The 12933-nt window shown below is 42.0% G+C and overlaps 1 protein-coding gene across 2 annotated transcripts in view; it reads left to right on the top strand.

Annotated features, from left to right (window-relative positions):
- SP4 (Sp4 transcription factor) overlaps positions 1–12388 on the top strand; it is a 30635-nt gene extending 18247 nt beyond the window's left edge. For both annotated transcript variants that reach the window (XM_077268711.1, XM_077268710.1), the window contains exons 5-6: positions 8887–9086; positions 10569–12388. In XM_077268711.1, coding sequence (XP_077124826.1) covers positions 8887–9086; positions 10569–10816 — 448 coding nt within the window. In that variant the 3' untranslated portion in view covers positions 10817–12388. The remainder of the gene's footprint in view (positions 1–8886; positions 9087–10568) is intronic.
- Positions 12389–12933: the final 545 nt, after the last annotated feature.

The raw sequence follows: 12933 nt of genomic DNA, 5'->3' as shown, positions 1-12933 counted from the left end.
GGGTCCAATGCCTCCTGTTACCGTTGAGAAAATAAAAAATTGCAGGCTAAAAAATCATTTTTGAGGAAAAAAAAAGGATTTTTTATTTTCACAGCTCTACGTTATAAACTTCTGTGAAGCACCTGGGGGTTTAAAGTGCTCACCACACATCTAGATAAATTCCTTAAGGGGTCTAGTTTCCAAAATGGTGTCACTTGTGGGGGGTTTCCACTGTTTAGGCACATCAGGGGCTCTCCAAACGCGACATGGCGTCCGATCTCAATTCCAGCCAATTCTACATTGAAAAAGTAAAACGGCACTCCTTCTCTTCCAAGCTCTGCGGTGCGCCCAAACAGTGGTTTACCCCCACATATGGGGTATCCACGTACTCAGGAGAAATTGCACAACTTGTGGTCTAATTTCTCCTGTTACCCTTGTGAAAATAAGTATTTGTGGGCGAAAAGATAATTTTTGTGTAAACAAATGCGATTTTTTTATTTTTACGGCTCTACTTTATAAACTTCTGTGAAGCACTTGGGGGCTCAAAGTGCTCACCACACATCTAGATAAGTTCCTTAAGGGATCTAGTTTCCAAAATGGCGTCACTTGTGGGGGTTTCCACTGTTTAGGCACATCAGGGGCTCTCCAAACGCAACATTGAATCCGATCTCAATTCCAGCCAATTCTCCATTGAAAAAGTCAAACGGCGCTCCTTCTCTTCCAAGCTCTGCCGTGCGCCCAAACAGTGGTTTACCTCCACATATGGGGTATCGGCGTATTCAGGAGAAATTGCACAACAAAATTTATGGTTAAGTTTCTGTTTTTACGCTTGTGAAAATAAAAAAAAAATGGTTCTGAAGTAAAATGTTTGCAAAAAAAAGTTAAATGTTCATTTTTTCCTTCCACATTGTTTCAGTTCCTGTGAAGCACGTAAAGGGTTAATAAACTTCTTGAATGTGGTTTTGAGCACCTTGAGGGGTGCAGTTTTTAGAATGGTGTCACACTTGGTTATTTTCTATCATATAGACCCCTCAAAATGACTTCAAATGTGATGTGGTCCCTGAAAAAAAAAAAATGGTGTTGTAAAAATGAGAAATTGCTGGTCAACTTTTAACCCTTATAACTCCCTAACAAAAAAAAAATTGTTTCCAAAATTGTGCTGATGTAAAGTAGACATGTGGGAAATGTTATTTATTAACTATTTTTTGTGACAGATCTCTCTGATTTAAAGGCATAAAAATACAAAGTTTGAAAATTGCAAAATTTTAAAAATTTTCGCCATATTTCCGTTTTTTCATAAATAATCGCAAGTAATATCAAAGAAATGTTACCACTAACTAAGTTGTCACGGCGGTACTGGGTAGACTAAGGCTGGTTACCCGGGCCCCTGCGATATCCCTCAAGCTAGGGAAAACCCTGTCTGTCCCTCTCCCAGAATTTACACTAATGGTGTGCTTGTCTGGGCCACCAGGCCTGACCCTGACTCCTGTTTCAGCCCTATGCTGAAACCTCCACCCGCCACCCAGTGATTAGACCACACACCAACCCCCACAGAAAGCACAGACAGGGAAAACTAAAAACGCACCACGCCGCAGACACACAGGAAAACACTATAATGTGCACAGGGCAAAACAAATATAAATATAGGAAGGAGAAATATGACAAAGGATAATTCACCACCAGATACGATATTTCTTCTCCAAGACCACCACTCCAGACCGGAATCACTAGGCACCAGGCACAAGCTATAATCGGCGACGCCCAAAGTCCAGCAGAACTATGTAAAGGCAGTGGGCGTGACCCAGCTTCCAACCCGAGTACCAGCTAAATTAACCCCAGACAACCTAGATAAAATCTAGTCGGCGCCACTGAGCGTATAGTGGACGAATGCGGAATTACCGCTGTCTGTCGGACGTCCTAGAGTGAATAGCGTCCGACATGACAGAAGTACAATATGTCACGAAAAAACAGTCTTAGGGCTGTCCCACACGTCCAGATAATTCCGGTACTGGAATAAATCGGTACCGGAGTTATCCGTGTCCGTGTGCCTGTGAACTCACGTAGGCCATACGTGCGGCATACGTGTGCCGCCCGTATGGCGAGTGGGTACCACACGGAGCGAGTGGTACCCTGCATCGTGCTGAAGCCGCGATTCATATGTTCCCTGCAGCAGCGTTTGCTGCAGAGAAAATATAAATAATAGTGTTTAAAATAAAGATCCATGTCACCTCACGTACTGGAGACACTGACGTGTGAAACCGGCCTTAGAATCAGCAGGATCTGTTTAAAGCGTTCCAGAGTTATAACCTCATAAAGTGACAGTGGTCAGAATTGTAAAAAGTGGTCATTAAGTACCAAATTGGCTCTCACTAAGGGTACTGTCACACAGTGCCATTTTGATCGCTACGACGGCACAATCCGTGACGTCGCAGCGTCGTATGATTATCGCTCCAGCTTCGTAGACTGCGGTCACACGTTGCAATCACGGCGCTGGAGCGATGCCGAAGTCCCCGGGTAACCAGGGTAAACATCGGGTTACTAAGAGCAGGGCCGCGCTTAGTAACCCGATGTTTACCCTGGTTACCAGCATAAACGTAAAAAAACCAAACAGTACATACTTACATTCCGGTGTCTGTCCCCCGGCGTCTCAGCTTCTCTGCACTGTGTAAGCACAGCGGCCGGAAAGCAGAGCGGTGACGTCAGACGTCACCGCTGTGCTCGCTTTCTGGCTGGCCGGCGCTCACAGTGCAGAGAAGCTGAGACGCCGGAGGACAGACACCGGAATGTGAGTATGTACTGTTTTTTTTTTTACGTTTACGCTGGTAACCAGGGTAAACATCGGGTTACTAAGCGCGGCCCTGCGCTTAGTTACCCGATGTTTACCCTGGTTACAAGCGAACACATCGCTGGATCGCTGTCACACACAACGATCCAGCGATGTCAGCGGGTGATCAAGCGACGAAAGAAAGTTCCAAACGATCTGCTACGACGTACGATTCTCAGCAGGGTCCCTGATCGCTGCTGCGTGTCAGACACTGCGATATCGTAACGATATCGCTAGAACGTCACGAATCGTACCGTCGTAGCGATCAAAATTGCACTGTGTGACAGTACCCTAAGGGGTTAATACCTGTGTAAGGCATGTGATCTGGTCACATAGTTTTATTGACTTTTTCCTGTTTAATGACCACAGGGGCTCTAAGCCTTTTTAGTAATGGCCCAGTAGCTAGATAAGTTTGGGGTCCTAGATCATAATTGAGTACATGACCTTTTTGTTGCCCAAGAGCAACATTGTCTGACTGTACTAATTCGTAAAGCTGCAATAAAACGTGAAAAAATGTGGCCTAGGTATGGTATAAATATGGTCCGCTGCTCCTTATTGTCATTCCAAAAAGGGCCTTGTCGTTTCTGGAAGATGCAGGTTTTTATGCAGCCACTTTGTCTCGTCCTCCCTTTTTTCTGCACCCCAGACCCCTTCTCCTATTATCCTAAACCTCTTCTTTTACCCGTACAACTGCTGAATGACAACCGCTGTTTGCCTGCGGCTGTTGTCAAAGAAACCGTCGAAGAAAATTAGAATTGCTTGTATATCAAACTATGGAAATAATTAATTAAAACAGTTGCGCAAAAATGTAGCTTTTTTTTTTTTTTTACATAAGCTTTGCCACTTTGCTGAAATGTAGGCTGTAGGCAGAGCTTCGCAGGAGGGCATAGTCTAAGGCTTCTTTCACACTTCAGTTGTTTGGCGTCAGTCACGGATCCGTCACAATTGTTGAGAAAACGGTTCTAACGAATCCGTTTTTTTGACGGATCCGTTACTTGGGGGTTGTCTGGGAAAAGCATCTACTTTTTGGAGCATGCGCAATTGAAAAAGCGGATTGGGGCGACGGATCCGCCGAAATGAAGGTCGCGACGGATCCGTCGCCCATAGGCGGCCATTCTATGGAATGACGGATCCGCCGCGAACCGTCATTTCGGCGTTGACAAAAAACGTTTCAATGTCCGTCTATGTCTAGACAACGTCCGCCAAATTTCAACGGATCCATCGCATGACGGATGGAACGGACGACCATCCGTCACAATCCGTCGCCAATGCAAGTCTATGGGAAAATAACGGATCCGCCAAAAAAAATGACGGATCCGTTATTTGAGGAAACTGGCGGTTTTAGACTGACGCCAAACAACTGAAGTGTGAAAGAGGCCTAAGCAGACAGCTTCATTGTCATTTTTTGCAGAGAGTGGCATAAATTAAGCAGCTCATGGCTGCAGTGTTTGGTGCACTTGCAGGCAGAAAGATTCACCACATTGATGGCGGTGTGCACCTTTTATTAAATCTTGCACATCTTAATGCATTGGACTATTTGTACTAAACATCAGACTTGATCGTCTCACAACAATGTTTGTTATAATTTTTTTTTTTTTTTCTTTTCAAGAAAGACCTAAGAAGATTAATGCTGCTGAGCTTGCACGGCCTCTGCTTGTGTTTCCTTTGTTTTCCTTGCAGATGTGAAACCGTACCCCCGCCCCTTTAATAAGCTGGTTGTTACAGGTGAAGCGGATCTAGTGTCGGGGCGTGGTTTTTTTTTTCATGGTTTTGGAAATGCACGCTTCTTTTCTATTTCTGAACCCACACAGAAATGTTTGGATGCTGCTATAATGGGCCATATTCTGCACAATCAGAGTTCGTTTCTGATTATAAGGACTGCAGTGACTTTTTTAAGTACAGAAAGTGAACCACATGATGTATGTAGAAATTCACAAGAAGAAAAAATGTAATTCTGTTGTACAACTAACTGAACTTCTGACATATACATGATATACCATAACTAGGATTACAGCTCTTTTTAGGATCTATGTGTGTGGTTTCTTTAGCTCCCTCATTATTGCTATTATAGGAGATCTGGCACCAGATTTTTGCTCTCCCCATCAGAGAGCGGCCAAATGTAGGGGCAGAGACCCTGATTCCAATTATGTATCAGGTGCTGCACTTTTGATGAATTTTCTGTTTTATCTGCTGCAGATCTAGCCGTTCTCTGCATGCCAAGCTCTGTATAACCCCGCCCACACCACTGATTGGAAGCTTTCTGCCTATGCTCAGCAAGCTGCCAATCGGTGGTGGAGGGCGAGGCTATACACCGCGCAAGAATATGAGGGACTACCTGACTGTAGATTTATTAGTCCACTGGTAATATTCTCCTTCTAATTAAAATAATGTTGTGTTTTGTTTTTTAATCAAAAGAAAGCAGCCCAGTAAGTTACATTACTGGAATCGGGGTCTCTGTCATTACATTACGCTGCTCTCGGTTTAGGTAGAAAAAATGTTGTGGCAGATCCCTTTTAAAGATAAATAAAATTCATCAGACAGATTCCCTTAAAACTTGTAACTATAATATCCTGTCTGAGTAATTCCCCATCTATATAGTTTTATACTTTTAGCTGTACTATAGCACATTTCTCTATTCTGATGGCCCCACTCTCTTTTGGTGAGGGTCGTAGCTTGACAGCCATGGTCCGTGACACCACTTTGATTGGGTCACTAGAATTTCTGATCACTTGGGAGACTGAAGGACATGTCTGCAGACAGCATTGGGGACCCACATAGACCTTCAGGGCTGTCTATTAAAGAGTACCTATCGCCAGTCTGTCAGCTTCAGAAGAGTGAATTTTCTAAATAACACCTATTAACAAAAGAGGTCCCAAGTGTCTCTAATTTCTAGCAAAAGTTTAGTCAGATCGTTAGGGTTGTGGCCCTCTGTGACCCTCCTTGCTATGAAAGAGCAAGTCCTCGCTGTTTACATTAACCCAATTCTGTATATTTTACCAAACTGTTACTGAGCGATAATTGCACTAATGATGTTACCATTAGTGATGAGTGAGTGTGCTCGTTACTCGGCTTTTCCGAGCATGCTTGGGTGTTCGAGTGTCTTGGGCTTGCTCGGAGATTAGGTTTGTGTTCCCACAGCTGCATGATTTGCGGCTGTTAGAAAACCTGAACACATGCAGGGATTGCCTGTTTGTTAGGGAATCCCCACATGTATTCAGGCTGTCTAGCAGCCTCAAATCATGCAGCTGCGGCGACACAAACTAAATCTCCGAGCACACCCAAGATACTCGGAGAATACCCGAGCATGCTCGGAAAAGCCGAGTAACGAGCACATTCACTCATCACTAGTTCATTAATGGCTTAGTAACTAGTGATGAGTGAGTGGCACGCTCGGGTTATCTCCAAGTATTTGTTATTGGTCGGAGATTTAGTTTTCATCGCCTCAGCTGCATGATTTACGGCTTCTGGACAGCCTGAAAACATGTGGGTATTCCCTAACAAACGGGCATTCCTCACATGTATTCAGCCTGTCTAGCAGCCGTAAATCATGCAGCTGCGGCAACGAAAACGAATTCTCCGAGCACATCCAAATATTCGGAGATCACCCGAGCAACGAGTATACTCGCTCATCACTATTAGTAACATATGCGGCAGAACTCAGTTACTGCAAAGAGCCTTATCTCGTGCTTAAACAGCAAGGAGGTTGCACATCCAATTGGAAGAATAGTTCAAGTGGGCTATTACAAGGCTCTGCCCTGGCACCAGTATTGTTTAACCTTTTATTTTTATAAATGATCTAAATAAGGGAACTGAAGATAATCTGATCAAAGCTAGGAGGGATAGCTAACACTAGAGAACACAGAGAAAGGATTCAGAAGGCTCTAGATAAGCTTCAGCAATGGGAAGGGACTAATACAATGGTATTTAACAGGGAGAAATGCAAGATTCTACATCTGGGCATGAAAAACGAAAATTACATCTACAGAATAGGAGGAATGGAACTAAAGGTACCGTCACATTTAGCGACGCTGCAGCGATCTAGACAACGATGCCGATCGCTGCAGCGTCGCTGTTTCGTCATTGTGTGGTCGCTGGAGAGCTGTCACACAGACAGCTCTCCAGCGACCAACGATGCCGGTCCCCGGGTAACCAGGGTAAACATCGGGTTACTAAGCGCAGGGCCGCGCTTAGTAACCCGATGTTTACCCTGGTTACCAGTGCTAATGTAAAAAAAAAAAAACACTACATACTTACATTCCGGTGTCTGTCCCCCGGCGCTGTGCTTTCCTGCACTGACTGTGAGCGCCGGCTGGAAAGCACAGCGGTGACGTCACCGCTGTAATCTGCTTTACGGCTGGCCGGCGCTGACAGTGCAGGAAAGCACAGCGCCGGGGGACAGACACTGGAATGTAAGTATGTAGTGTTTTTTTTTTTTTACATTTACACTGGTAACCAGGGTAAACATCGGGTTACTAAGCGCGGCCCTGCGCTTAGTAACCCGATGTTTACCCTGGTTACTAGTGAAGACATCGCTGAATCGGCGTCACACACACCGATTCAGCAATGTCTGCAGGAGTCCAGCAACGAAATAAAGTTCTGGACTTTCTGCTCCGACCAACGATGGCACAGCAGGATCCTGATCGCTGCTGCGTGTCAAACTCAACGATATCACTAGCCAGGACGCTGCAACGTCACAGATCACTAGCGATATCGTTCAGTGTGAAGGTACCTTAAGCAACAGCACGTGTGAGAAAGATTTGGGTATGCTAATAGATCAAACTGTACACGAGTCAACAGTGTGATGTAGCAGCAAAGAGGCAAACACAGTTCTAGGATGTATTAAGAGAAGCATAGAATCTAGATCACGTAAAGTAAGATCATTGAAAAACTGAAGTAAGTTCAGAGAAGAGCTACCAAAATAGTCAGCGGACTGCAAATTATGTTCTATGAGGAACGGTTAAAGGATCTGGGAACGTTTAACTTGCAAAATAGAAGGCTAAGAGATTTACTACCTATCTACATATTGAAAAGTAGAAAGAAAGCCAGTAGCAGAGAATATTCGTTAAAAATTACTGTTCAGACCAAGCACAGGTACTCGGTGCACCCTCGGTGTGACCAAGCAATACAAAAGCCAGATAAGGTTGGAGATGGATGGGAAAAACAGTAGGTGAAAAGGTGCACTGAACAGTTTGTCCATGCCAAGGGTGCACCGAGTAACTGTGCTTGGTTTGAACAGTCATTTTGTGCTGGCAAATAACCTTTTTAAGTGGATCTGACAGCGATTAAAAAAAAATAATAATCTGTAACCACCATGAAATCACCTATCACAATAAGGATGCTGTACTTAGTTTATATATCTGTCCCTGAATGGCTCTATAATCCTTTCTGAAATCGCAGCAGTAAGTCAAATTACACACTGCCAGATTTTATGAAACCTAAAGGAGTTGTCCACTACCAGGACATCCCCCTTCTTGATCTAAATGTTTGGCTCTGCTGAAATAAAAAAGCGTATTCCCCCCCCCCCCCCTCCCGTGCCGACGCCATTCCAGAGGTGTTGGCACTCGCGGTCCTGGGGCTCTCGTATGGTTATTGTGACTTGTGAGCCACAAGAATGTCCAGCGAGCCCGGGGCCTTCCCAGCTTTGTTGGAGCATTGGAGGTTATTACAAGCGGCTGGTATTTTACATGGCGGAATATAGTATTTGAGAAGAGAATTGTTCTCAATTAGATTACATCTATATACGCACACATAATGTTATATTGCTTATGTTAAAATCATGCAAACTGCATATCATTGGATACTACCTGTCATTGAATTTGATGTTTCTTGCGTTACTTTGTACATATTCACTAGTAATCGGGTATTGACTTTTTTTTTTCTTTTTTTCCTACATTCCATGGTTTATATTATTTTTTTTTTTGTTAGAATTTGTACTTGCCACATACATGTGTCCATGTCCACATATTCGTAGTGAATAGTGGAAATGAGATTCTGAAAGTTTTTTTATTTTTTTCCTTTCTAGAGGTGCCACAATAAACCACTTTTTATACTGACTAGTTCCGCATATGTATTTGTTTTATTAGAAGCAGCAGTGAGCCTGGGAAAAAGAAACAGCATATCTGTCATATTGAAGGTTGTGGTAAAGTCTATGGGAAGACATCCCATCTGCGAGCCCATCTTCGCTGGCATACCGGAGAAAGACCTTTCGTGTGCAACTGGATATTTTGCGGAAAAAGATTCACCAGAAGTGATGAGCTGCAGAGACATAGAAGAACTCACACAGGTACCATGTTAGTCTACGTTCACATTAGCGTTCGGCGCCGCAGCGTCGCCGCATGCGTCATGCGCCCCTATATTTAACATGGGGGCGCATGGACATGCGTTGTGCTGCGTTTTGCGACGCATGCGTTTTTTTGGCCGCAAGCGTTGGGCGCAGAGAACGCAGCAAGTTGCATTTTTTTTTGCGTCCAACTTTCGGCGAAAAAGGATGCATGCGTCGCAAAACGCAGCGTTTTAGCGTGCGTTTTTGTTTGCGTTGTGCGTTGCGTCGCCGACGCAGCGGCGCACAACGCAAATGTGAACGTAACCTTAGCTTGTTTCTCTACTCTTTGAAAGCACTGCCCTTTTCTAGGGCTAAATGGACTGTGAGCGCAAACTTCTCATATGGGAACGTCTCACCTACAGGCAAAGACCTTGTATACACTCACTAATGCATATACTAAAAAAGACTGCTAAGGTTACCATCAAAATAGGAGGCCATAGGCCACAAATTATACTATTGCCACACACCGATATAATACTTAGATTTCAGTTTTGAGGACTCAACCAATTCCACAACGTCATGGAGTCTCTTGTGATTTGTAGTCTCTGAAAATCTTGTTGTTCAAGTGGTTTGTATGAATCGGGCTTAAAACGTGTGTCATCACATTTCACAATATAAACTACAGATATTAATTGGATCTGATATGAATCTTTAGACCTGATGAGGCTTTTGTTAATCTTTTTAAAAATCAGTGTCAGAATGGCTATATAATGCTTTTTGAAACCTCACCCCGTCACAATCTGGAAGTTATCCCCTATCCTATGGAAGAGAAAAATTCCAAACGTGAGAAAACCCCTTTTCTTATACTCGCCTGTGGGACAGTTCAGTCCAATGGGTGTTGCTGCTCTTGGCCTGGCACCTACCTTCTTCTTGCGATGCTGTCCTGCTTCTTGTGGATGACACGTCCCTATGTGATCAACACAGTCTCCCCGGCCTCGCTCTCCTGCGCATGCGCTCTTTGACCTTTCCCGATTCCAGCACACTGCAGTGCTTTGCTATGCCCTTGTCAGGGCAAAAAAGTATGCCTTTCAATGTCGGAGAGACTGTGGATGACGTAAGGACGCGTGATCCACACGAATAGGGACGCGTGATCCACACGAAGCAAGGAGGAAGAAGGTAGGCTCCAGACCAACACCTGTGATACCCATGGGACCAGACTGCCCCGCAGGTGAGTATAATGAAAGGTCTTTTTCTTGCCTTTCAGCTTTGGTTGGGGGCAGATATACAGCATTATAGAATGCTGTATATCAGGCCAGAAAGGTGGTGGCCTTATCTCATATCGGTCAAGCCTGGTGACAAGTTCCCATTTAAGAGACAGGTTCTGTTTGTGATTAGTTAGCATCTTTGTAGATACCCTTGTTTCTCATGACAATAACACTCAGAAATATTTATGGATATGTGGCAGCCTTTTAAAAAAATAAATATATATTTTTTAATTTTTAGGTGAAAAACGTTTTGAGTGTCCGGAATGTTCAAAGAGATTCATGAGAAGTGACCATCTCTCCAAGCACGTGAAGACCCACCAGAACAAAAAGGGAGGTGGAACGGCCTTGGCTATTGTAACCTCAGGGGACCTGGATGCGTCTGTCACCGGAGTCCTTGGTTCCCCAAGAATCGTCACAGTTGCAGCCATTTCTCAAGATTCTAATCCAGCCACCCCAAATGTTTCCACAAACATAGATGAATTTTGAACGATGTCATAATTTTTTTTTTTTTTTTTTTTCTCGCACTTAAATTTATGGATTTACAGAGACGTGAACTATTCTGTAGAATACCTTTCGGAGGTAGCCATGTTTTTGTTCCTTTAAATATTCCGAGGATAGAGGGATAAAGCTAATGCAGATGAAGCTGTGAATAATATCCATTTTCTATTATTAGGCGTTAGAAAGCAAAGATATTTTATCTGTATCATGTATTCTACATTTTGTAAAAAGCCTTCAAGTTTTAATGAGTTTTCATTCATCTTCCTCTTAAGAAACTGAGGTTTCATGATGAACCATATAACGAAATGAATAACGATAGACTCAGGGCCACTATGTTACAAACGCTGTTTGTAAATGGCCATACAATCAGTTTGTATTTATGGTAGCAAACATTAGTCTGCAGTCACCTTTACAAAGAAGTAATTTTGTACGGAGATCTGATATTTAAACAAAATTTTCAGAAAATCTTATTTATATAGATGTAATGTTAAAATGATGCAAGCTGCATTTAGTTTGATGCTACCTGACATTGAATATGCTGTTTCTTGTGTAACATTTTGTACATAGCCATTAGTCATCAGGAGCTAAGTAGTTCTTTCCACATTCCATGGTTTTAGTTTATATTTTATAATTTTTTTTTTTTTTTGTATGTCTAGTCTGGTACAGTTTAGTATATATCATATACATATGAGATGCAAAGGCTTGAGTGGAAGAGTGAGATTAATATGTGTTTATGACATTAAATAAGGATTATTTGATTTTGTTAAACTTCCCAAATAATTGCAATTTCTAGAAGCACAACTAATGTAAATCAGCATATATTCTTTATAACATACGGAAGATAACCTACCGGTATATATCTACACTTTGTTTTCAAGTAATTTTAACAGGTAATGCTATTATTTATTTTCATTTTTTTCATTTTTTTTAAATTCACGGGGGGTTAGTGGGTTATTAGAGAGCCATATATAAAAATTGCAAAAAAATAAAGTTTTTTCCCTTATTACCACATTTTTTGTTAAACATGCAGTGGTAAGAAAGCTGGTGCATAGAACAGGTTTTTATGTGTTGCATTTTTTTAGGTGGTGGGTATGTTTGGAAGAAAATATTCAACTGCACTAAAATAAAGGATTGGGACAGGTTTTTCAAACCACACGGGAAGATTTACTATCCTAATTTCTGTGAGCAGGTAGTTTAATTTTTAGACAGTCTAAAAATTATGCCAAATTTATCAAAGATGCTCATGCAGTTTGATCAGTTATGGTAAGTGCATCTTTAGGTTTTCAAGTCTAAACGTACACCACCTATTGGCTTATTCTTTCTATATTTCAGTTAAGTTTGTGGTATTGTGTTGCATTGCAGGGTACACCTGCGTTTGCAAAAAACCACACTAAATTCCGCTAACCACATTCCATTATTTAGACGGAAGAAGTGTCTAACAGACGTGGTGCACAACATATTGACTTTAAGTCTATCTCGTTGTATAAATTGGACATATAAAAATGCCATCCTCAAATTGTCTGCGTTTTATTGTGCGTAAAAAAAAAAAAAAAAACACAACAGGAAACTGCAAAATTCTGAACATACCACAGATTCAGGAGTCTAGATCAAGATTTGCATATTTGTTTTCTAAAATAATTATATTTATATAGTCCTGTCTGAATTCTTGGGACAAAAGATGGCACTTAGGACACCAGGCAAGTGTATGTGTGTGACTGAGTTTGTGTATGGAGTTATGTATATACAATATATATATACACATTCATATTGTTTTAATTATTGCAATGCTCATCAAATGTAAGTACCATTTGTCAGATAGACGATATATTAGAAATAGCTCCACAAATACAATATTTATTTTCATAAACCGGAAATCCAATCTCAGTAACTCGACAAAGGTAATAAAGTTTCAACCTATGTACATATTACAGAGCTCTGTGTAAGAAAGCTGTTATTTTAGGTTTCTCTTAGCAGAAGTTGTAGTTATGAATTTCTATGGACACATACGCACCAAAGTGCATATGTTTAGTTTGCATGTTATTTTTTTTCTATTTTTTATTCTCTTTTGAGCACTTAAAGTGGATTTTGTTTTCACAAATTGTTGA

Source organism: Ranitomeya variabilis, chromosome 6 (assembly GCF_051348905.1).
Source record: "Ranitomeya variabilis isolate aRanVar5 chromosome 6, aRanVar5.hap1, whole genome shotgun sequence".
Taxonomy (NCBI): Eukaryota; Metazoa; Chordata; class Amphibia; order Anura; family Dendrobatidae; genus Ranitomeya; species Ranitomeya variabilis.
The sequence above is the reverse complement of the archived record's forward strand: the minus strand, read 5'-3'. Positions and strand labels throughout refer to the sequence as shown.